Source organism: Artibeus jamaicensis, unplaced genomic scaffold (genome assembly GCF_021234435.1).
Source record: "Artibeus jamaicensis isolate MK-2021 breed Jamaican fruit bat unplaced genomic scaffold, CSHL_Jam_final contig_797, whole genome shotgun sequence".
NCBI classification, from domain to species: Eukaryota; Metazoa; Chordata; class Mammalia; order Chiroptera; family Phyllostomidae; genus Artibeus; species Artibeus jamaicensis.
In genome coordinates, this window is record NW_026521977.1 from 25,900,757 (window position 1) to 25,927,337 (window position 26,581).

General features: G+C 38.7%; 1 protein-coding gene across 4 annotated transcripts in view; it reads left to right on the forward strand.

Moving 5' to 3' along the window:
- Nucleotides 1–26,581, forward strand: part of TTC17 (tetratricopeptide repeat domain 17) — a 99,100-nt gene that overhangs the window by 7,848 nt on the left and 64,671 nt on the right. For all 4 annotated transcript variants that reach the window (XM_053673012.1, XM_053673013.1, XM_037166267.2 and 1 more), the window contains 9 exons: nucleotides 10,450–10,539; nucleotides 15,537–15,706; nucleotides 16,360–16,471; nucleotides 16,678–16,809; nucleotides 21,680–21,789; nucleotides 22,368–22,512; nucleotides 22,928–23,067; nucleotides 24,872–25,032; nucleotides 26,456–26,568. In XM_053673012.1, coding sequence (XP_053528987.1) covers nucleotides 10,450–10,539; nucleotides 15,537–15,706; nucleotides 16,360–16,471; nucleotides 16,678–16,809; nucleotides 21,680–21,789; nucleotides 22,368–22,512; nucleotides 22,928–23,067; nucleotides 24,872–25,032; nucleotides 26,456–26,568 — 1,173 coding nt within the window. The remainder of the gene's footprint in view (nucleotides 1–10,449; nucleotides 10,540–15,536; nucleotides 15,707–16,359; nucleotides 16,472–16,677; nucleotides 16,810–21,679; nucleotides 21,790–22,367; nucleotides 22,513–22,927; nucleotides 23,068–24,871; nucleotides 25,033–26,455; nucleotides 26,569–26,581) is intronic.

Here is a 26,581-nt window from a genome sequence, read left to right on the forward strand (position 1 = left end):
ACACTATATGACATTTTAGGTGAAATGTTCTACTTAAAACTGTAAATTATTACATCCATATTATTACCATACCAACCACACTCCAGCAGGCGTTAGTTCTGCCAGCCCCCGTTTATTCTGAGGACTCCAAAATCACACCTGCAGTCTGTCCCTGAAACCTAGTTGTCTGCTCACCATCTCCACTTAGCTGTCTAATAGACATCACAGATATATTACGTCCTGCCTGGCTGGCATGGTTCAGTGGACTGAGCACCTGCCTGTGAACTGAAAAGTTTCAGGTTCGATTCCCAGTCAGGGCTTATGCCTGGATTGTGGGCCAGGTCCCTGGTTGGGGGCGTGCAAGAGGAAGCCACTCAGTGTGTTTCTTGCATATTGATGTTTCTCTCCCTCTCTTTCTCCCTCCCTTCCCCTCTTTCTAAAAATAAACAAAATCTTTTTAAGTAAATAAAAATTAGGTTCTTTTTAAAGACTAAACAAAAGACCCCAAATACATTATATCCTAAACCTAACCCTTGAATTTCTACCCCAACATACTGTAACTAAATTGCTCAGCTCCAAAATCTTGGTATTTTCCTGAACTCTTCTTTCTCTCCTATCTCATACCCAATCTGTCAATACCTGATTAACTTCTTTTCCAAAATGCATCCTGAATGAAGCCATGTTGTTCTTCCTCTGCTTCTGCAAACCTGGTGCCGATCCTCCTCCTTCCCCTCCTCCTCCTGAGGCTGAGCAGGAGCCTCCAAACTGCCCTCCTCGCTCCCTGCTTCCGCAGTGCACAGTGCGTCCTGTTCTGAGATCGCGTTCAATTGCCCTCCTAAGGGACAGCATCAGGAGCGTCTGAAGGTACCTACCAGTGTTCGGAATGTGTGAAACCTTTGTTCATAACCCAGCTCTCACCAAAGACCACTTATTCTATCCATTGCCCTTCACTGAAGTGTTGTGGCCTTCAGTCTGGATTTGTTATCATCTTAAAAACATCAAACCTTTGTCATTGGTGCTTATTTCATATTTGTTAGGATTATAGTAAAAGAAATTAGTCAAGATGGGGTTTTCCTCCCCCAGCTGATACTACTGTTTTATCTGATGAATAATCAAGTTAAACTTTATTCAAGAGCAGCGATTTCTAGCATGAATAACAAGTAATTTCTCAGTTGTCGAGTTTGCCATCACCTGATTAGTGATAAAGTTACTAAGAGTTGACACCTGACACTGATTTTAGTGTTCCTTTTCCAGTATTTAATTAACAAGTCTGCCTCAGCTTGGGCTGTTATAACAAAACACCATCAACTGGATGGCTGAAGCCACCGAAGTTTATTTTCTCGAGGTTTTGAAGGCTGGAAGTCCGAGATCTGCATGGTCAGATTCCAGCAGGGTGCTCTTTCTGGCTTACAGACAGCTGTATTCTTGCTGTCACATGGCAGAGAGAACACAAAAGCAGGCTCTCCTTTAATAAGGGCACTAATCCCATCATGAGGGCCCCAACCTCAGGACCTCGTGCAAGTCCAAACTGAATTACCTGCCAAAGGCTCGTTCTCCCATGACCCTCACGTTGGGGGTTAGTGCTTCAACGTGCATATTTTAGGAAGACACAGCTCAGTCCACAGCAGCCATCTAAATAATAACTTTGAAGCTGTCACCTATTTTACTAATCACCATATGTCCAACGTTATTTTTGGTACTTAGTGGGTGCTTATACTAGTTTTTAATGCTGCTGTTTAAAGTCACTCACTGAGTGGCTTACAACAACACAAATGTATTCTCACCGTTCAGTGGGTTAGGGCTCCAACTTGTATTTCACTGGGCAGAGATCAAGGGGACAGCAGCATTGTGTGTCTTTCTGGAGATTCTGGGGAGAGTCCGTTTCCTGGCCTTTTCTGGGTGCCACCCATGTTCCTTGCCTCTTGGCTCTTTCTGTTACATCTTCAAAGTGAGCAACATGGCATTTCTCTGACCATTTTTCCTTAAGCACATCTCTCTCTGGCTTCCCTATTCTACTTTTGCTGTTGTTATTCATCTGACTGCTTTCATTTATTTTTTAAATACTTTTTAATTTTTAAGATTTAAATTAATATAGCTATTCCACTTTTGAGGACTCTTGTGATTACATCGGGTTTACCTGATAATCCAGGTTGTATTCTCTGTCTTAATTAACATAATCTGAATAGCAACCATAACTCCATCAGTTACCTAAATCTCCTTTGTCATGTAACCTAACATATTCAGAAATTCTGGTGATTAGGACATGGACATATTTATTAGACTGTTATTCTGTATTCAATAAATATTTGCTTTTGGAATGAGAGTCACTTCTAAGTGACATATAAAACAACTACAGCTGTTTAGCTACCTTGTTTCTGTATGTATTTACAAGAATATATAACTACTCAACGATAAGTATCCATGGCTCTTGTGTCTTGATTCAGTGTTTCATTCTCTTTCCTTGTAAAATTGTAAATTGTTTACTTAATTCATGATGTTATTTGTATAGTTCTTGGTTACATAAAGCATAAAACATAATCTAGTTGCTGCTGGCATGGCTTAGTTGGTCGGAGCATACTCCCGGATGCTGAAAGGTTGCAGATTTGATTCCCAGTCAGGGCACATACCTACCGAGGGTGCAGGTTTGATCCCTGGTCTGAGCGTGTGCCCACTTAATGTTTCCTTCCCTCCCTCCCTCCCACCCTCTGGCCTGCCCTTCCTGTCTTTCTAAAAGCAATGAAAAAATGGCCTCAGGTGAGGGGGGAAAATATAGTGTCTAATAGCACTTTTATTAGAAGTTGTTCATATTGAAAATGAAAAAAATTACTTGATTATCAGTTAGGAAGATGGTGATCATTTGACATGAACATTCTCTCAAAATTGGCCAGAACACTATCCAAATCCAGAGTATAGCTATATGACACATTTCAAATGCCTAGATGATGTTATGTGACTTTAAGCATGTACAACTGTGTCTTCCATGAGCTATGAAAATGAAAGGTAAAATCTAATTGAGGGTAAGGCTTTCAGAAATAGGGATATAAGGCCATAAAAATTAATTCAGTACTTTTCAGTACTTTTGTTTATTTAAAGTTTATTTTTCGTTTCGATGACTTGGTACCCTACATAATTGAGACTGGCTTTCAATTTCTCCTTTAAATACTGTTTAAGTACCCTAAGAGCAAAAAAAAAAAAGTCATCTTTATCTTTAATAACAAAAATATTTCCAAATCCTAGCACTTTGTTTGTAATAGTGTTTTATTGATCTTATACCATTAAATTCTAGTAAAAGATCTGTTTATATTAATGTTAAAGTTTGGATAGTTACAGGTAGGAGACTGTGTACTTCCCTCTCAAGAGCTGAGGCTGAACTGGTATTTTGTGAACTTGCACTTCTACAGACCTGGCAGAAGGTCCAAGTCCAGGATTCCAAGGCTGGAATCCTGAAGAGAGAGTTGCATGCAAAGTGGGCAGCAGACTCCCCTGCCTGTCTCATCCTCTCCCCCTAAAACCCATCTTCCTGGCCACTGCATTGGCCTGATAGGGGCTACAGAGGTGAGGGTTCCTTGGACAACGATTTGAAAATGGCAGTGCACTGGACTTAAGATGGAGGTAAAAACCTGAGGGGAGGGAGGTAAGGAGCAAGAACATACAGCAGTGGATGCTGCATGTTTCAGGTGTGCTGACCGGCCCCACATCTGCGAGAGAAACTTTTTCTCTATGAGTATATAAGGAAGAGCTACAAAACTGTCCCTCAGGCCTGAGCATACCCTTGTCATTACAGTTTTTTCAATAAAAAACACATGTTGCACAGTGCTCTGAGGATTTCTTTTGACAACACGACCCCTGTAGAAAAAGTCAGAAAACACGAGGAGAGAGGAATTGGTCCCCTCCAGAGTTCCCGTGCTTGGTGCTTCAGAATTCAGAACGTCGAGTAGAGAAAGGTTTATTGACTAAGAAGGCACCAACCAAGAGTGTGGGAGCCTCCGTAGTTGCTCGGATCCATTTTAAGAAAGCACAAGGTTCAGGCTTCTTTTACGTCGAGGGAAGGGAGGTGGCAGGGGCTGTTTTTGTAGCAATCAGGCCCCAAGCAGAGTTCCTCCAGCGAGTAGACTGGTGATTGGTCCGAAGCGGGAGGGCTGTCAGCCCGAGTACCCTGGGAACCACACGGGCTGGACCCAGTGGGGTTGGGGACACTGAGCTTTCACTTTTTTCACAGTCACCCAGAGTCCACCAACTAGAAGCCACCACTCATGAAATATGATGTATAAAACGTCAGGTGGATTTAAGGGGAGGCGGCGAGAAAGGTTTTTTAATAGGTACACAAAAGAAGAAATACATATGGCCAATGAAGAGATTAAAAATGTATTTCTTCTTACTCCTATGTTCCTGAAAGTGTATGGAAATTCAGTGACTGTTGTTAGGAATTTAAGCTGATTCAATGATTCCAGAGAAAAGCTAACAAAAATGACCAATTTTACAGTGCAGTATATTAACCTACAATTCTCTTTCTGGGAAGGAAATAATTGCACAGCTCTCCAAAAAATTTAAGTGTAAGGATATTAATCACAATATTGTTAAAGAGAGAATAACTAAAACCCCAATTTTTAGGTAAAGGAGGAGTCTGGTAAATAAATACAATGTTAACCACTAAATGTGTTGAAGTAGATCTATATTTACTGGGAAAGAAATCTGATCAAATTTAGAGAATAGCAGAGAAGGGAAGGATACAATATAGTACATATATTATCCATTTTTGTGAAAATACTTATCTAGACAGCTAGTTATATTTGTATATATGCAAAGAAGTTATTCTGACATTGTGTGTGTGTAGCAGCAGATACTGCTGAAAATGAAATTTTAAGTAATTTCAGGGTTTTAAAAAATATTTTATTTATTTATTTTTAGAGACAGGGGACAGGAGTGAGAAAAAGAGAAACAATCAATGTGTGGCTGCCTCCCCTGTGCCCCGCACTGGGCACCCAGCCTGCAACACAGGCATGCACCCTGACCCGGAACCGAACCGGTGACCCGCTGATTCACAGGCTGGCACCCAACCCACTGAGCCACACCAGCCAGGGCTCAGTTTCTTTATATTGTCTATAATGTGTCTGTTTTTCAGTAAGCTATATTTAGCTTACAATCAGAAAAAAAAAATGTTTTTTTAAATTAAACTTCGTTAGAATTAAATGGCATAAAAACAGAGAGGGCTATCTTTACCTAAAATACTATTAGCAACTTGACTGCTCAGAAATAACTAACCACTGCTAATTGGAGCCTTGGTTTATTGAACAAATCAACAGTTTAAAAGAAAATTTTAACTGTAGCTTTGGAAATCATCCCCGCCTAGAGCAAATACAAACTTATCTGGCAAATTGAAAGAATGATTTTAATTCACTTGAATATTGGATTACTTCAGTGGTGTAGATTAAGCTGGTAAAAATATGATGCTTTTATGATAGTTTAAATCTCTTATATAGGTGGAATTTGAAAATTACAAGGAACTTCGGAAACCGGTGGGCTGGGTTTCCTCAGTTTACAGTGGAGGAAATGCAGGCCCCGGAAGGACGGTGATTTGCTGAAAGTCACCTGCAGCTAGTCACAGAGCTGTCAAGGGCGTGGTGACTTTACGTCCTGTCCAGATAGCCGTTAGTGCGCGACGGTGCCGTCGGAGACGGGGCAGGCACCTGACACCTGTGACGTCAGACATTGCCTCAGTCAACAGTGTGTTAGGTGCCAGGCATGTACCTGAACGCTTATTAAGTACTGAGGGCTGGAAGAGAAATAAAACACATTTTTGGAGAGACAGACATGTAATAGTTAAACAATATAATAATGCCGTTAAGGAAGTGTGTATAAAGTACTAAGGGACTTAAAGAGAAGAATGGCCCTACAAAATATGGCCTCATATTATATGAGCCAAGTCACTTGGCCTTCCCCAAAAGCACAGGGACAGAAGTGAAATCCAAGCAGAGGAATTGGCATGTGCAAAGGCACTGAGGCTCTCAAAAGAGCAACAGGGTGAGAAGGTACCCCAGGCAGAGGGCCTAAAGAAAATTAGGATGAGAAGCTTAATAAATAGGATCAAAAACCTTCTGTATTGAAAACTTTCATTGGGATGTTTGAACGGATTCTGAGTGCTACAGACACAGTTTGGTCAAGAGCTCAAGCAGTGTAACCAGGACAGGTTTTTCTCTGTCTTCATTCCTCTGCTGCTTTAACCACATGCCCAGGCCCCCAGATGATAAAAGTTGAATTGTCCCCAAAAGCTCAAACAGATGTTCTGGAGTAGAGTCTTTTTAGCACCCACTGACCACTTGTTAAGTAATGTCCCATCTCAGAGATCATTATCGTTGAGCAGGGTTCCCTTGGGAGGAAGGTTGCTTCCAGCCAAGCAAGGCAGGTGCTTCTGCCACAGACGGGGATGCAGATACTGGACAGCAAAGACTGGACCTGCCTATTCAGGGGAGTTGTTTAAGGTGGAGGCGAGACCCTGGGTGCTTCAAAGGTTTTTATTTGTGTTTTCCGTCATATTGTCTCAGTATTTAAATAATCTATAATTCTGAATAAAAGATATAAAATATTCCATCCCTAGTCTCTAACTTAAAGGGAAAATTTTTTAAATGAGTGTGGCACAGTGCAAGATTTCACTCATCATTTTCAAACTGCTTTTGGGAAAAGAGTGTGACCCCGTTAATATTGCTTTCATGTACTCATTTGAATAACATTTTTAAAAAATAGTGCGTAGAAATGTTCAATTTCCTGTCATAAAGGACCAGTGGAAAGTGATTGACTAAAACTTACTTTTGTAGGAATCAAATATGTTTTTATCCTTAGATCGGTTATTTTAAATTTAAAATGTTCACCTTTTATCTAATTTGGCAGTGAAATAACTACTCTCTTACCATGATATTTCCTTCTTCTACCACTGAGTTTACAGAGATACATCTGAGATGTGCATATGAACACCACCTTGGTTAGAGACAGCAGGAAATGAAATATATGAAAATAAACTTGGTATGAGTAAGAGACTCACTGCTGTTATATGTCATTGGATTATGTTCTTACAAAATTGACTTGCCTTACATGGTTTGCCATTTTTCTGTTAAAGTAAATTACTACAGTAACAGGGAAACTTTATTTACTTGGAACTCGTAGAGAATGAATCATTTTGGATAATAGAATTTCGTAGAGTGTGACGTTCCAAATACTTGGTTAGTTTTACTGTGCAGTTTAAATTTTGCCCTAAAATATCTTTCATACTGCCTCTTCTGCTTAAGTGGAAGCAATTGGTAATAATTCCACATTTCCTTAATGCTTATGGTCATAATAGGTGTTTTTTATTGTTCTGTACAGTAATGGAAGTTTGTAGGGTTGTCTCTTGTGAAAAAGCCATAAAGTGCTTTGAGATCTCATGTATGGATTACAGTCTCTCTCTCTTTTTTTTAATTTAGTTTATTGGGGTGACATTGGTTAATAAGATTATATAGGTTTTAACTGTTCATTTCTGTGATACATGGTCTGTTTATTGGTTGTATGCCCACCACCCAGAGCCAAATCATCTCCCATCACCTCTTCTCATTTCGGCCACTCCTTTGCTCCTGAACATACAGCCAGCTCTTCTAAATTCTAAAGATTTTGAAAGCATATTACCATTCCTTTTCACAATGTATATAGACTAGGACTACATAGGTCCCAAATATTGACTCATAATGGGCCTGGTTCATAGTCTTAACAAACCTTTATTGGTTGAGTGGATGATGTGGTATTTATAATCTAAGGAGGAGAGGGGTGTTTGAAAGGAAAGAAATTCGAGCTTATTGACATTTGCCAAGGATAATTATCTTGTCCTAAAACTTAAGAACTTGAGGATACCTCATTAAAAATGTGTGCCACACTGTAAATCATGTGCCACCAACCCTTACCTGTCGGAGATCCATGCCGGTTTGCTGCTGGTTAAAAAGAGAAACACAGCTGTCAGTCAGCCCCCCTCCTTCCTTCTGCTACTCACTTCATCCTCCTGTAGCCCCGAGTCTTTGTTGAACTAAAGGCTTCGAAGAAATGTTTTAAAAGTGTTTCCTCATCCCTGAGTGCTGGCCAAACCCATACTATTCAAATATGACAGAACCCTGGTCATCTAGTACCTTTTTCATCTAAAACTAATATTATACTGTAAATATTTCTCTAATGTAAACCTTCACTTGTCTTATTCTTTCATTCCTCTTGCAGTTCTCCAAATATCTGGTAATCAGATTGGTTAGGTGTTTTGGAATATCATGCTTCCACTTTCATTCCCCTCCCCCAATTTTTTCCTAAAAATCCTCACTGAAAAATATTTATGTAAGATCATGTTTTAAATAGCTACCTGTTGAGAAATGGACAAAGTTGCAAAGTAAGCAGACTTTCTTTGCCTTCCTTATGTATAGTTCTTTTATACTTTGGCCGCTGGTTGTAGGTTTCACATTTTCTCCTGTAAAAAATTTGGTGTCCTGTATCATAAGTAATGTGTCATCTTGTAAAAAAAAAAAAAAAGATTGATGGGTTTGAATTGAAATTGGTCCAAATTCAGTTGACTGTGGTAGCTTTCCCTGCCCCACCTACAAATGCCTTTTGGGAATATGTTCAACTTCTATTGAAAAGAGAAGCAAAATTGTCCATCTCTTACTGAAATAAACCTAGCATTTTATTCATAGGCCTTTGCTAGGTGTGATTATTTGGTAGAGATTTATAGCTCAAGTGGCCATGAATAGGCCTTGCTATTATCTCTTTAGTGCCTTTTAAATTCAGAATCCAGTTTCAATGTAAATTCCAATATAGTGGGAAGCCACAGAGCAGCAAAGTGATCTCCTCTTAAATGCTATGGGGGGTGAAAATTATATGACTAGATAATGATAATGATGTAGTTCAGATCATTGCAATGAAAGTCTAAGTGGAAGTTATTCAGGACTAGTGTTCCTTTCCTCTGCCATCCCCAATAAGGTAAAATGAGCAAAGGCACATTAAGTTTTATTTGTAGTCACTTAACATTGTCCAGGTGTTTCAGTGTGTATTATTAAAGCTAACTTTATTTCATACTGTTCTTATTCCCTCTTTTTAAAATAATTTTTAATGGCTTCTCATATTCATCAAGGTCTAAGCAAGGCTGTTTTCCGTACCTAAAAAGTTAGCTCTTAAAATCAATTAGTTGAGCTGATGTCAATTTCTTAGAGGTTACAAAAAGGAAGTTTCTTCTCAAAGAGTAACTTCCTGCCAGGCTGATATATAATTTGACCGACACTACAAGGTTGCAGGAACTTCATCTTACCCATTAGGTTCCAAGGCCTGTGTCTTAGATTCTTCTGAAATTCAAAAGCGCTGTGTGTGTGTGTGTGTGTGTGTGTGTGTGTGAATTGTTTTTCCCTATAAATATGTTGTGTGTACATCACCAACAATTAAATATACAAGTGTGTAGTATAAAAGCATGAATGTACCCTTCCATTTTATTCCACTTTCCAAAAGACACCATTGTAAACCAGCTTATTTTTGTGCATATACAGACATGTATATGTCTTTATGTATAAAAATATATACATACAATTTCTTTTAAAATTTATAGTATACTTAGTATTTTTTATTGTTTTTAGTCAACAGTGCATTGTGAACACCTTTGCATGACAGTAGATCTAGCTTTCTATATGCCATTCCACTGAATAATGGGTTTTCCTATACCCTTATGGATTTAGGTGGCTTCCTCCTCCCCCCATCCCACCCCCAGATAAAAGTGTGATGAAGAGCACCCTTGTGTATACATGCCTGCTTGTTTCAGAATGACAATAGGAGTTTCCTAGAGTTTCTACTTCCAGGTTAAAGGATATACACTTTTAACATTTTTATATATGTTGTCAAATGACTGTCCAGAAAAGAATAAACCCTACTATCAGCATAAGAGGGTTCGTTTTTTCTACTTCAACCACATAATCGCTTGCTTTATGACCCAGAGAAGATGAGTTGTAAGTAAGTCTCAAGGTTATTTATATTATCTTTCAGTTATAGCTTTCAAAAATTGGACCTTTTAGTGTTTCTCTTTTACTGCTTGCAAATTTGTTGAGATACGGAATGTGCTATCAAGACGAGACAATCCCTTTTTATTATTACAGGTATGAAATATCTTTTAAAGAATTTACTTAATCATTCATTGCCAAATACTTATCTTGTTAAGTATTTTTAATATGACCAGTCAAGTCAGAATGTTTACTTCCAAAGCTTGCCCTTTCAAATTGGAGTTCAAGGGATAGCTATTGAATGTGTCATTGTCTTTGCTGAAATTTATGTGATCACTTTTACAATACCCCTTGAGTCTTACTGAGCACCTAACACTGATTGTAATGGAGATTGAACAATAGTGTAGAGTATATTGAAGAAAACTTTGTGACTCAAAACAAATGTTAGTGAAATCTGAGCTTCATTTATTTATTGCATGCTTGTTTGCAGGTGGATTCACCAATGAACTTGAAGCATCCCCATGACTTAGTCATACTAATGAGACAAGAAACAACAGTTAACTACCTCAAAGAACTGGAGGTGAGGCACCTGGGCGTGTGGTGTGCAGCTAAAGCTTGGTGTATTTCATGGGAGCTACTGTGTTCAAAGAAAAATTAAACATATTACTTAATCCTGATTCTTTGACTTTTACAGGAATTTACTACTTTTAGGTCATGTTTTTAAAAATAACATCTAATTAGAGTAACTTTTGAACAACAATAAGAAAAACAGGCTACCATACTCTAGGTTTTATGCCTGGTTCTTAACTCATTATATCCTTGAACAAAGTTTCCGTGTATAAGTGTTCCTTTTTTTTTCTTTTAAGAGAAAGAGAGGAAGGAAGAGAGAAAGAGGCAGAGAAACATCAATGAGTGATTACCTCTCTCAAGCTCCCAACTGGGGACCTGGCTCACAGCCCAGGCATGTGCCCTGACTGGGTAGTAGCAACCTTTCAGTTCACGGACCAGCATGCAGTGCGCTGAGCCACACCAGCCAGGGTGCATGTATAACTTTTTCCATCACGTATGAAGGAGTGTGGTCTTTGGGGATACTCTCGGACAGAGAGCTTGGGTAAAATGTGAAAAGGAAGAACGGTTCCGATGCACTATAATAATGTAATTATTGTTAATCCCCAAGCAGTAAAAATTAGGGTCTGGATATTTTGTGTTTTTATGATTGAAGTGAAAATCATTTATTACTCTTCACCTTGAAAACTTGCAGTTGACTTGTGCTAGTAAAGTCTGACCCTTTTTTATTACTATCATTGATTTCCATAAATTTATTTTGCTTAATAGCAAACTATTAGTTACTTGAAAAACTGGAGATTTTTTTCTCATAAAATCTCTGCTTAAAAGTTATAGTGTAAATTGAATCCACATTTTAAGAGAACTATCAGTTGTAGAAAAAATAAACCAATTTGCAAGATGAGATTTAGAAAATTATATGGAGTAACAAAAGTCAAATGTTAAGAGCTAAGGACTCATGAAGATCCTCCTTGTTTTAGAAGCAAGGAAACAGACCCGAAGACGGTGAATTGCCTGATTTCACATAGCAAGTTATGATAGAACCAGAGGCAAACACTGTACCTCTTGGCTTAAAAGTCGACATTTCCGTTAGACCAGGTAGCCATTCATCTTTTCATAATATAAAAATCCAGAGTTTCACTTACATAAATTCAAACTAGTACACCTATCAACAGAAATAGTTACAATTATATGTTTTTAAAATTTCTGTTAATTAAGAAGGAGGAGCTTGTAGCACATATTAACCAGCTCTGCATAGGTGATAGTACTGTTTGTTTGTTTGTTTGTTTGTTCTTAATCCTCGCCGGAGGGCATGCTTATTGATCTTAGAGGTAGAAGGGAGGGAGAGAGACAGGGAGAGAAACGTTGACGTATGAGAGAAACATCGATTGGTTCCTTCTTGTACATGCCCCGACTGGGGATCAAACCCGCAACCTTTCTGCTGCAGGACAGCACTCCAGCTAACTGAGCCACACTGGCCAGGGCAGGTAGTAGTACTTTTAGAATAACTCGTCATTTTTTAAATAGTCTCTCACCTTGTTTCTACCAGTTTTACCACTTATAAATTTGGAGATGTTGATTTTTATGCATACTAGGAATAAGACAATAGGTGTATTTATCAGGCTTCATGCTTGTGCAAAAAGATGCAGTTGTGCAGAAAATAGTGTTAAGTTGCATATGCACAGGCACATTGTATGTTTTTAATGCTCTCCCATTTTTAAGGGGGCAGGAGGACATAATGTAAAGGAAGGAGACCTAAATTGAGTATATACAAGGGGAAAGTGGCATTTATCAAGTCAGTGAAGTGCAAATGAAAAATGTTCACTAATTTTTATTAAAGTAATATATTGAGTTTATATGTAATATACCCTTTTTGCTTCATATACACAGCAATGACAGATAAAATATAAAATAGAAATCAGAATAAAATGTAGCCAGGCCTAAAAGCAACATAAATATCTCTCTGGACCGGAAATGGAACAGAAACACCAAGTTGGGAAAGCGCCTAAAGCTACAGACCTGCTGGTCTGAAAAGCCAGGTGTGCTCTGTGGTGTCTGAGCAGCTCTGAGAAGTAAAGGGGACTGGCAGCATTCCATGTGAGATAAGGGAAGAGGACCAGCCTTAACCGCTTGAGGACTGGGATGGAGCCATTCTGTTCATGGAAAGAATTGGGGTGGGGAGGGGGCGGAACAGGGAGACAGAACAAAACCTGATGATCACAAGAGGAACCGAACTGTCCAATGGTTCAATAATTGCATCTTCAATTTTCTGAAATTCATTTCAGGGCAGAATATTACTGAGATAGAAACTCCAAACCAAAATTATAGGATCTGTTTCTGAATTTGGGAACTAGATATAACCTGGAAGCAGTACTGTTAAGAGAGCCGAGGTCATGGAATGGGAAGAGGGAGACAGAGATGATGAGGGGTGAAGGATGACTCCAGGTTTTTGATCCAAGAGATTGAAAGGAGGAATTGGTGTTAGCTGAGATAAAGAAGACTAAAGAATGTGTAGGACTGGGGAGTTTATGGAAATCAGTGATAGTTCGGCTTCTGAATGTTAAGTTTGACATCTCTTAGACATCAAAATGGCAATGTTAAATAGGGGGTTGGTTCTGCAAGTGTGGAATCGGGGTAAAGGTCTGGCTGGAGATGGAAATTTGTTCATCATTGGTGTGTAGACTTAAAGACATAAGACTAGATAATGCAATTCATACACAAAGTAGTAACAATTACTTAGATGTCAGAAGTGACTTTTTAGATATCAGAAGACAATGGAGGAATAACCTCAGTGTATTAAGGGAAATCAGTCAAACTAGATGTTTATATTTTTTAAACCATAATTCAAGAGTGAGGGCAAAGTAAAGATGTTTTCTTTTTTTTTTTCCTTTAAGATTTTATTTATTTACCTTTAGAGAGGAAGGGAAGGAGAGAGGGAGAGAAATATCAATGTACGATTGCCTCTCATGCATCCCCTGCTGGGAACTGGCCTGCAACCCAGGCATGTGCCCTGACTGGGAATCGAACCGCGATACTCTGGTTAGCAGGCCCGCGCTCAATCCACTGAGCTACACCAGCCAGGGCAAGATCTTTTCTTACATACAGAGATAGAGTTTGCTAACCACAGACTCTCACTTAAAAAAAAAAGTTAAAGGCATGGTTTGGCAAGAAGAAAATTAAACAGTGAAAGCTGTATTTTGATGGTCAGTAAAAACATTGATGGAAAAGTTGCTAAATTTATTTAGCAACTTGTGTATTTTAAAAGATAAAACTAGATGAACTTAACAATATGTAGCTGAGGTGGGGTATGATCAGTGAGAAGGTAAAGCTTGTTAGACTCTTTTCATGCTCAGGAAAAGGTAAAATTAACTGAATAAATTAAAACCCTGTTGGAAGATTTACCAGCACACATATTAAAAACTGAAGAATGTTGCCACCTTTTAAGCAGTCTTGCCAAAAGAAGTGGGAGTCCAGTCAAACTACAGTATAATTAGTTTTTCAGTAGAATCAGTTCCCTTTGTCAATTTAATATTTTATTTTTTGTTTTAAAAGACTTTTTGTAAAAGGGGTCTCTTGTCTTCATTAGACCGCCAAAGTCCCTGACACAGAAAAGCCGAGAACCTCCGCATCCTGCAGACAGCATTCAGGAGGTCCGCAGGGCAGGGGAGGCGCAAGGCGAGCCCAGGAGATGCCATCAGCCCAGTCCTGGGAAGTGGCAAACTACAGGGCACATGACCCAGCTTCTTTACCGAATAAATAACAAGGATTAAAATAAAAAAGAACTAGAGAATAGATTAAAAGGAACTTAAGAGCAAATTAACCAATTGCAGTATGTGTTGACTTCACTGGATTTTGATTCAAACTGTATTTTAAAAAGAAGGAAGGAACAATTGGGAATCTGAACACAAATGAGATACTTGATATTAAGGAATTAAGTTATTTTTTGTATGTGATAATGGTTTTTTGGTTCTTTTTAAAACATACTAAAATATTTGCTAATGAAAAAATTAACCAAAAATACAATAAGGGCAAGCACTAAAGTAACAGAAATGCGATTGATACTTTCCAAACCACCAGATTAAGAGAAGGTTCTGGAGGAGGGAGGAACTTAGAAAGTGTTGTTATGCACAGGGCAAGCAAGAAAAGAGAGAAGCAGAAAAAGAATAAGCAGAAAGCCCAAAATAATACGGGTAAAATAAATCCAAATAGATCAGCAGTCATAGTAAACAAATTAAACTCACTGATTAAAACTCAGACTGTCAGACTGGGTTTCTTATTTAGACCAGCCGCTTGGTGCACATAGGAAATACGCCTTGGCCCTGGCGGGTGTGGCTCAGTGGCGTGAGTGCCAGCCTGCAGACCCAGTCGGGGCAGGAGGCACCCTGTCCACGCCTCTCTCACTCCCTTTATCCCTCATTTCCCGCTCTCTAAAAACTAAATAAATACAATCTTTTTTTAAAGATATATGCCTTCAATAACACAGAAAGTACAAGCAATTAAGAAAATAATTGATAGAATTGGCCATCTTTAAATTAAAAGCACTTTAGCTAATGATATGATGAGCAAAATTAAAAATTAAGCTGCAAGTTGGGAAGACATATTCTTAATGTGTAAATGATAGGGAAAGAGTTCATATAATTACTCCTGAAATTTCTACAAATCAATTTTTTTAATTTAATAGAAAATAGATTTGAACAGTCACAAAATACTCAAACATATCAGAAATATTTACAGTCTCATTAATGATCAATTAGTTAAGGTAGTCTGAGTTTTGTTGCGGTATTTCAATCAGTTTTTGCACTGGCAACAAATAGCCCCAAAATCTCAATACTGTTCTCACTGGGTTAGAGAAGCTAATTTATATCAACTAAATTAACTGATGGCATATTCAGAATCCTGTCTTTCTTCATAAAGGATTCTCTGACTTCTTTAACATGTTAAATTCTCTTTTCTCTTACATGCTATGTAGACTGAAATATTGGAAAATGTATTGTGTTATTTTCTTCCCAACAGAAGCAATTAGTTGCTCAAAAAATTCACATAGAAGAGAATGAGGACAGAGACACAGGATTGGAACAAAGACATAATAAAGAGGACCCAGACTGCATCAAAGCGAAGGTGCCCTTGGGGGACTTGGATCTGTATGACGGCACATACATAACTTTGGAAAGCAAAGACATCAGGTAGAGATTCACTTCCCTCCCCCAAAGTACATTTTCTCGAACAGGCCTTTCTCAGGTCAGTAAATTACTTCGCTAATGAGAGTAACCTTCAGTCACAGATAAGTTTATTAACATTTTAAAGTTCAAAGTACATAGTACGTGTAGAATTCTTACATATCAATTGAAAATTCTTAATACCACAGCAGAAAATTGGAGGACTTAGAGTACAAGAAATACAAGTAGATAGCAAACATGTAGAGAACATATTTCTCAATAATGATCAAGGAAGTACAAATTAAAACATTTAGATAATTTTCATCTCTCAAACTGAAAAAATATATAAAAATCAGTAACTGATAAAAAATGTAGAGAGACTGTCAATAGAAATGTAAATTGATTTCACATTTTTAGAAAGAATGTAGCAGTGTTATATTAGTTTTTAAAAAGTCCCTGATCTTAACATTCTGTCACCAACCTACTTTCTCACTCTTGATTTATCTCCTTTAAGTTGAGCTTTCAAAATGTTTGACTCTAGCAACAGCTGTTTGGAAACATTAACGAGTGCTAACTAATGTTGCTTGTAAAGTTGAGATGTTCTGAGGATATGGTTCAGTTGGGGGGAAATTAGGCATTTCTTCGTCTTACATTCATTGTTTCTTGCTTCTTGATTTCAGCCCTGAAGATTATATAGACACAGAATCTCCTGTCCCTCCAGCCCCTGAGCAACCCGATTGCACTAAAATTCTAGAACTTCCATATAGCATACACGCTTTCCAGCACCTACGAGTAAGTAGAGAGTATGGGACTCTTTTTTAGTGCATTTTTAAAAATGTAGTCTCTTGCTTATAAATCCTCTTTTTTCCACGTCTCCTCAATAGCTTTATAATTTTACAAGCGTCTTGTATTTCTTAAAATTCCTTCAAAATAAATGTTACAAGATACTGAATTACTTGTAGTCTTTTATAATCTCCTTTGTCTGTGTTTTTCTTCAGGGTGTACAAGAAAGAGTGAATCTTTCTACACCTCTACTATCTAAAGAAGATCCAGTCTTCGCATATTTATCTAAACGATTAGGAAGGAATATAGATGACATAGGGCACCTCATTCATGAAGGCCTACAGAAGGTGAGTCATCAGTGACTTGCACAGTCAGGAGGCTGTGTGAACAGGAGATATTTTACTCTCAAGAAACACCTTCCTAGCTTGTTTCTATCTGGAGAGTGATTTTAAATTATGGTTATAATCATTGAAACTGTATAGTTCAAAGCTAAGGAGAAATATTGGTGATATAGTTCCCTTAACCAGGAAAGGATGCTAAAAAGATTTATTTAAACTAATTCATTAAAGAATTATATATTAATATAAACAACAGAGATTATAGGTTTGATTACCAATTTTGAGTGTGAAAGAAAATTTAACATTGGTGTCTCTGCTATATCTACACGTAATACATAGATTATCACTATTCTCTGAATAAGAAAAAATTACCACCAGCAATAAAATATTCTAGTAATTTTTATTTCAAGGGAACATCTACTTTTAAAAAAATGAAATAGGGAATTCTACAACAGGGCCCGAGAATTTAAATATATCGTGCAGAGTGATGTGGGAATTAGAAAAACATTTTTGTTCTTCCCTGTGCCCGAGGAGCGTCAGAGCAGAGCCTGAGCAGTGTTTTAGTGGTTGGTGTTAAGTACAATGTGCAATTACAACACTATGTGCATGCAGTTTATTAAAAAACACTGTATATTTACATGTTTATTTGAATACACTATATATTATACATGGTTATTTTTATTGCTGAGTTATCTCCATCTTGTTTTTCTGAAGGTAATGTAAAAGATTGCATCCCCAGAACTTGATGAGTAACAAGGGGAAACTGGCTGAGGATTTATAATACCCTTTACTAGTTCAAGAGAGGGGTGAAGGTGGTTTGGACTAGAATAGTTAGTATTGGAAATGGAGGGACTTAAGCTATTTCGGGAACCATTTAGAAGCTGATACATTAAATATGGGGAGTGAGGGAAAAGGGAATCAGGGATAATTCCCCAATTTTTGGCTTGAGCAACTTGAAGGAAGAAAAAGATTGGCTAAGTAAAGAGAAGATAGAGATCTATTTTGGCCATGTTGGATTTGAAATCTGTGTGAGTCTAGAATTTCAGGAATGGGCAGAGCTGAGTGTACAGATAGAGAATCATTGTTAAATGGGGAGTATTCATAGCCATGGGGCTAGGTAGGGTCCTCTGAAGGACAGCCAGAGTGTGAGAGGGGGCCACTCTGAGTCCCAGGTCCTCCTCCATTTAGCTGGCCAGCAGAGGCGGAAGGGGGTCCAGAAGAATGTGGTCCTGAGAGCCAAGGGGAAAGTGTGTACCAAAGAAGAAGGGAGTGATCAACAGTGACGTAGAGCATTTGTGGGTTTGGGGAAAGATTGTATGAGAAATCTCACAGAAGGAATTTTTATAAAGGTCCATTTTTCTCTTCTAATATGTGTGGACTCTAGAGTATTCGGCTTATCTTGATGTTTTCAGTAATTCATGTAGAATGTTTAATTCCTCCTTTTGTTCCAGTTAACAATTTGAAGTCTGAAAATAAGAGATAAAATTAAAGTATCTGTTCATTTGAAGGAAAACTTTCTCAAAGGGCTATCAAAAAGGAGATTCAATCTCAAGTAAAGTAAACTGCGAAAGAATATAGTGACCCTTAACCAACTACACATAGTGGTCAGGTCCTTCATTGCTTCACTTGAAGAAAATCATACACTTTCCTTGAAGATAGTATGTCTAAGGCTGAGTAACACAGAATTATCCTTAGTGTTAATCTTAAAAATAACTATTTTGAAAATAAAATAATTGATCCTTGTAAAAATCAGATTATATTTAAAAAGCTACAAGCTAAAGTAAAAATTAAAATTTGAAAACATGATTAATTACTGTTTTGCATACTTTTGGATTTTTATTTTTATACATTTGTATAGTTGAAATTTAGTTATTCTTATAGGATAAATTTCTCCTAGTGGAGTTGTAGGGGTCAAAGGGTAATCACACTTCTCAAGCCTTTTCCATCCACGTGTCAGGTCACCCCCAGCAGTGCTGCCTGTGCGGACGCAGCCCCTCTGGGGCTTTATCCAGTGTGTCTGGAGTTGGTGTCCAGTGTAGCCAGTCCCCATGTTCTTTTTAAGCTTTGCCAGCTTGTAAAAGGCAACTTGTATCTCTTAAACTTCTGTGGGTTTTTTTTTTTGTTAAATTTTGCATCATTTCACCTGCTAATTAGCCATTATTTTATATTTTTGAATTGTCTGTGGTTTTGGTTGATAGTCTCTAGTTGTAAGTTTGTTCATTCGGTCCGTTTACATTTTTATGAGCTCCTTATGTAGTAAAGATATTAAATGTTAGCTGTCTTATATGTTTTCCCAGTTTTTCTTAAACTTTATGACATCTTTCTGTGCTGGATTTGAAAGTTCTCTGCTTGGATTCAAACTTCCTTACACTGAGGTTTTTTTTTTTTTTTTTTTTTTTTTTTTTTAATTTTTATTAATTTATTTTTTTTATTGATTATGCCATTACATTTGCTCTATTCCCCCCTCCCTTCCCCTCCACCCTGCATACCCCTCCCCCACCATTTCCCCCTTTAGTTCATGAACATGTGTCTCAAATTCTTTAGATTCTGTATTTCCCCCTACTATTCTTACCCTCCCCCCTATGTATTTTCTATCTACTGTCTATGCTACTTATTTTCTGTACCTTCTCCCCCCTTCCCCTCCTCCCACTCCCCTGTTGCTAACCCTCCCTGAGATCTTCATTTCTATGGTTCTGCTCCTGATCTAGCTATCCTCTTAGTTTGCTTTTGTTTTAGGTGTGGTTCTTAATAACTGTGAGTTTGCTGTCCTTTCACTGTTCATCTTTTTTATCTTCTTTTTCTTAGGTAAGTCCCTTTAACATTTCATATAATAAGGGCTTGGTGATGATGAACTCCTTGAATTTGGTCTTATCTGAGAAGCACTTTATCTGTCCTTCCATTCTAAATGAAAGTTTTGCTGGGTAGAGCAATCTTGGTTGTAGATGTTTGGTTTTCATGACTTGGAATACCTCTGTCCAGCCCCTTCTTGCCTGTAAGGTCTCTTTTGAGAAATCAGCTGACAGTCTGATGGGAACTCCTTTGTAGGTGACTGTCCCCTTAGCTCTTGCTGCTTCTAGGATTCTCTCCTTCATTTTAATCTTGGCTAATGTAATTATGATGTGCCTTGGTGTGTTCCTTCTTGGGTCCAACTTCTTTGGGACTCTCTGAGCTTCCTGGATTTCTCGGAAGTCTATTTCCTTTGCCATCTTGGGGAAATTCTCCTTTATTATTTGTTCAAATAATTTTTCAACTGGTGGTTGTGCCTTTCCCCCCTTCTGGTACCCCTATAATTCGGATGTTGGAACGTTTAAAGATGTCCTGGAGGTTCCTAAGCTTCTCCTCATTTTTCTGAATTCTTATTTCTTCATTCCTTTCTGCTTGATCATTTTTTTCTTCCTTCTGGTTCTCTCCCTTGATTTGAGTCCCAATTTTCTTTCCATTACTATTGGTATCTTTTGTATCCCCATTCATTTCAATTAATTTAGCTTCCATATGTTTCTCTAATTTGTGACTAAAGTCAACCAGTTCTGTAAGGATCCTTATAACCAGTGTTTTGAACTGTGCATCTGAAAGACTGGCTATTTCTTCATCACTTAGGTCTATCGGTTCTGGGGCTCTGAGTTGTCCTAGAGCCATTTTTGGTCTGTTCATGCTGTTAAGTGAGCGGAGCGAAGCCTTAGTTGTTTACCAGGACGGGGCGACCCAGGTCGCTGGTTTGTGACGCTGTGTGTGGGGGCGGGGTCAGAGAGGGAGCAATGGCGTTCCTCTCCGCTAGCCCAGCGCATCCAGTCACTCACATGCCTCGGGCTTGTTTATCCGATCCTAATTGTGCGAGCCTGCTGCACCGCGCGGGCTTCCCTTCTCACTGGTTTCTCCGCACGTAAATGCGCGCGACCGACCGACCGACCCACCGCGCCTCTTCCCTGTGCGCTCCGGCAGCCAGCTCGCTGGCGATCAGCGTCCTCGGTTGCCTGCGCGCACCGCGCACCGCCCCGGGAATTTTTTCTTGCTAACCTGCTCCGCTGCTGGCCTCTCTCCCTCGTACCGGTCCAGCCGAGTATCTAGTTGTCCTTTGGACTCCGTATTGTCGATTTTCCGTGTGGCTTGGTTGTGACTGCTGTTAAAAAATAGTTGTTCTTAGATTTGGTTGTGCGCAGAGGCGAGGTGGATCCTCCATCTACGTCTCCATCTTGGCGGAAGTCTATCTACACTGAGGTTTTGACACGGTCCGGTTTAGTGCTTTGACGTCTGTGTGGTTGAAACTCCATGTATGTGTGTTAAGGGCATGAAGGTCTAAGGCACAAAAGGAGCAAACCTACATGAACTCCTTTGTAAATTGACTAAATAACACACTTACTATCAATGTATTGTAGTGGGAAGGTTTGACTTCGATTTTAAACATACATGGGAAAATGACAAAATTTATCTGTCACAAAAGCATAAGCCTGTCGTTTGCTTACGTATGTACCTTCACTCAGATGGTAAATAAATAGGAAACTTTGAAATGTGTTCATTTCAGCAATTTCATGTTAGAGCAGCGGGCATCTCTAAGTAGGCGAAGCCCTAACTCCTAAAGTCTTGAAATAACTAAGGCCCAATGAATTACAGCCCGTGTGGGGGGCTTTTCAGTTTTGTTTCCTCCTTGGAATGATCGCCTGTAATTGGTCAGTCTGCTCTGTGGATCACACCCTAAGGCACCTGCATAGCTGGCGGCCCGGAGGCTCTTTTCACAGGTGTAGTTTATTAGTACCTTGTCTTATGCTTTGTCGCTACTGTGAGTCTGTCTCTTCATCTTAAACTTCTGGAACTTTGAACATTCTGAATTGAAGAAACTGTCTTGAACTGTGCTGGATTGTCATTTTATTTGTTTCATTTCCAGAACTCTTCCTCATGGGTACTGTACAACATGGCTTCATTTTACTGGAGAATAAAGAATGAGCCGTATCAGGTGGTAGAATGCGCCATGCGAGCCCTTCACTTCTCTTCCAGGTAGGTTTCCTCCCCTGCACGCCTTCTGATTTTCCATGTGGCATGGGCTTTTAAACAACTCATTAAAGAAACAGTCAGAGGAAGCGTAGTGCTGTACTTATACACTCTCCTTCATTCCTTTTCAAAGAAATTAGTCCCATCACAAAAAATGACAGATTTCAAAGACTTCAAAGTGAAAATAGCATAATATACTTCTGATTTCCATGAGGGGGAAAATACATAACGTAGATGCCCCCTGACCCACTTGAGACTTGAATGCAAGGACCTCGACTGGAGACATTATCATAAATTCAATTTTTCTCAAAACAAATATAAGTCCTAGATACATTTTAAAATCATAAAACGTCTGCCAGCCCTTATTTTTGTGGCAGAATTTGTAGCTATCAGATTGAGTATTATCAGTTATGCAAAAACGAAACATTGGGGTTGTTGTCAATTCTCTTCTCCATCTGCGAGTGTGCTCAGTTCTGTCCCTGAGCTCAGCGACTGTGACTGTGATTTCCCCGGTCGGATAGTGGTGCACGTCGTGGCGCACAGGCTTCATTCCTCCCCTTCGTTGTTCTCTCCTTCCCTTGCAGGCACAATAAAGACATCGCCCTGGTCAACTTGGCCAACGTTCTGCACAGAGCACACTTCTCTGCTGATGCTGCTGTCGTGGTCCACGCAGCCCTGGACGACAGTGACTTCTTCACCAGCTATTACACTTTGGGAAATATATATGCAGTAAATACATTTTTTTTTTTGTTTTTCATGAACTATACTAGTTGCTGGGCAGGGCAGGGGGGGTTCCCTCAATTGAAAATACCCTTTTCCCTTCCTCTTTTGGTCCAAACAAGGGAAAGGGGATAGAAATGTATTATAATTTTCCTAGCCTCTACAAAAAAGGAAGAATAATTACATTGATAGGCTTATCAAATTTCTACATAGTATACCTTTTAAGATAGCGATACCTTCCAAGTAAGCCATCCTATAGCATGTTTTCATGTTGTGGAGATTTGGCCACTGGTCAAAATAATATTCATTGTAGAGTGAGATACTGGTGTCATCTCATGAATTATTAAGGGATTTGGAAAGATGCAGACAGACTGCCTAACATTTTTCGTGTGTGCCTGTGTGTGTGTTTGCTTTCTCCTTTCAGATGCTTGGGGAGTATAACCACTCAGTGCTCTGTTACGACCATGCTTTGCAGGCCAAACCTGGGTTTGAGCAGGCTATAAAGAGGAAGCATGCTGTCCTGTGTCAGCAAAAACTGGAACAAAAATTGGAAGCTCAACATAGGTAATTGGGAGGAAAACTGTCCCTGAAGCACTAGCACCATAAAACCTTAGGTTAGACCTGTAGATGGTGATATCGGTGTTAATTTGTTCATTGGAATTTTATTTTTTATTAAAGATTTGTTTTTATTTATTTATTTATTTCTAGAGAGTGGGAGGGAGAGGGAGAAAAGCATCAATGTGAGGTTGCCTCTTGTGTACCCCCTACCAGGGACCTGTCCTGCAACCCAGGGGTGTACCCTAGACTAAGTGAACTGGTGACCCTTTGATTTGAAGGCCAGCACTCAGTCCACTGAATCACACCAGCCAGGGCTGTTCACTGGAATTTTAAAAAGCACATTTTCACTACTGCTAGTCCTATCCCTTTTCTCCATATCTACGAGGTTTAGTACAAGTTAGCAGTGGTACAGAGAAATCTCTTTAATAGCATGGACTCTAGGAACTGGAAAATGTTTGCAGTAAATGCTGTCATTTAGAGCTTTATGTTTGAACATCAGTTACTTCTGCGAAGTCACATGGAGGGGTTGTGCTGCTGGCTACTCAGAAAGTCTGTTCAGTATGGTTTTATATCCACAGAACACAGTGTCACGAACACCACTTGCACGTGCAATATTTGATCTTCCTTTCTTTTGAATCCTAGGGTCTGGCTGTTGTTGGTTAAGTGAGGATAATAGACATTATTTTGCCCACATTATAGTCAAATTTGTATAAGTTGTGCAGTAATGGAATTCTATTGTACTTGGTCTTTGCAGGATACTTAATAAAAATATTTGATTCCATAAATATAGGGCCAATTAAGAAGCACCACATAACTCAGAAATGAGTTGTTCATCGCTTAGTGTTTTGAGTCTACTTGGATTATTAGAGGATTAAATGATGATTTGGAACTCACTGAACTTTTCTATTTGCTTACTTTCCAGTCTAAGGCAGGGGTGTCAAACTCATTTTCCCCCGGAAAGGACTGTGTAAATGTGACTGCTCCTTAAACTGTGAGCCAGGAGCTCTACATGCGGCTGGTGTGGCCCCCGGTGAAAATGAATTTGACGCCCCTGGTTTAAAGCATTATGTAGTGGAAAAGAGAGAATGATAGCTTCCTTGTTTACACCTGGCTTCTATTATACCTGATCAGAACTTTTCCTGGCTGAGCTTCTTCCAATATTATGCTCTTAAGAATCAAGTTGGTTCTCTTTAATGCAATCTGTACAGCTCCTAAATCTCCATATATTATAGTTTAATAGGTAATAAGATTTTTGTGACTAAATATAATCAGGCAGCTGATTTGATATGATACCAGGTGGTAAAGAATATTCCTCTCTAAAGTAAAATTTCTGTGGTTTTTCCCAAAATCTATACAATCAAGGAGTTAAAGTGTGAGAACAAGGTAGAGTGGCCCTTACACTTAACTTCCTCTTTAGGCAAAATCAAAGGAAGATTCTAGAAGGGCTTTGAGAGTTAGTGGAACTGACACACTTTGTGGAAGGAAACAAGAACTGTTAAACTTGTAAAAGTTTATAGTGTATTGTTATGCATCTTTTCTGGCACAGGAAAAGTCCTGCACACCATTTCTTTAATGTCAGGGTAGTTGTATTTAAGGGGAGAATTTTGCATCCACTTTTTTGCCCCCAAGTTTTAATAAAACAATAGCATTTATTTAGCCTCATTGTTCTTGAACTTGTGGTACAGTGATTATTTGTTAAAAGGGAAAAATAAAATCTAGCAATTATTGCTCAGTGCCAGAAAATCTGTGCATGTTTAAAATTCGCAATTTTGAAGCTCTGTAACTTTTCCCTGGTGTTAAAAATATTAAGATCCCTCCAGCGAACACTGAATGAGTTGAAAGAATATCAAAAGCAGCATGATCACTACCTGAGACAACAGGAGATCCTGGAGAAACATAAGCTGATTCAAGAGGAGCAAATCCTAAGAAACATCATCCATGAGACACAGATGGCAAAAGAGGCACAGTTAGGTAAGTACCGATCCAGATTCCTGAAGATGGGTTAAGAAATTCCCTTCTAGCTTACTTTACTTTCATAACTTGCGTGTAGTTGTAAAGCAGTATAAAGTTGTGCTTATAACTTCCTTAGATTTTCAAATCAAGTATCATCACAGCAAGTATACCAGCAGGCCTGGAGTGCTGGTTTGGTCCCTGGACTTTTTTTTCATTTACATTTTAAGGTAAAAGTCAAATCTTCTAGATCCGAGTCTTAAGAATGGTTGATTGCCCTCTGTGGCTTACATCAGTACTTCTCCAGCTTTAATGTACAAGTCAGTCTCTTGGAGATCTTGTTAAAATGCAGTTCTGACTTAGTGGGTCTGAGGAGACGTGTGAGTCTGTATTTCTAACAAGCGCCCACCTGATGCCTGTTGCTGCTGGTCTGAAGACACTGCACCTGGAGCCTGCGCCCAGTAAAACAAGCCAGACACACCCTAGGAACAGCATCCACCTCTTCAGTCAACACTGGCAATAAGCCTAAATAAATAACATTTTATTGCTCCCTTAAAAACAAACATTTTATTTGAGAAGTCAGATTTTAAATTAGAATTTATCTCAAACAGGTCTTAATCTGGGTCAATTGATTAGGTTCAGGGAATTCTGAAAACCTTCCCAGAATTTTAAGTAGAATTGTGTATGTGCAAACATCTTTTCCAGGAAGAGGACATATCAAAATCTCTTAATCTGTGGGCCCAAAATATAACCACTGGCATAAGTGAACTTGGGTTGACAGGGGATCAGTAATTTGGTTACACCCAGAATTTTTAGTTTGATTAAACCTAAGAGAGCAGATCTGACAGCTTGGCACCGAAGAATAAATTCATAGATTCCTTATATTACACATCTCTGCCTTGATAAATGTGTTTATCATTTATCATTAAGAGGTCTAAAAGGCCTCTTAATCTTTGAACCTTAGATGTGACCATTCACAATTCATTTTACAATCCACCTAACAAGTTTTCTTTGCTATTTGGAGTGTAAAGAGTATGTTCAGTCCTTAGGATTATTTACTTCTCTGTCTGTACTGAAGTGCAACCAGAGTTCTTATATGTAATTTGAAACAGGATTATGAAGTATGTAACACAAATTCTTTACAGAGAAATGTCTGAAGTCTCTTGTAATTAGTAGATGTTTACAATCATAGAATGTAATTGCCAGAAGATATCTTAGTGATTATCTGGAGACCCTATGTATTGTAGGTGGAGCGAGTCTTCCTTAGAAGGATTTAATTTAATTATCCATTAATTAATGTTCTCCTGAGTAAATACCTCTGTAAGTGCTCTGCCAGGCTCTGAAGAATCATTTGTTTCAAGTTGAAACAAATGATTTAGACTAAGAAAATCATGTTGATATTGCTGATCTTTCTTAGGACTTTTAATTTTCTTTTTTATTTCAGGAAATCATCAGATATGCCGTCTGGTCAACCAGCAGCATAGCTTACACTGCCAGTGGGACCAGCCTGTGCGCTACCATCGTGGAGATATCTTTGAAAACGTGGATTATGTTCAGGTCCTCTTCTTGT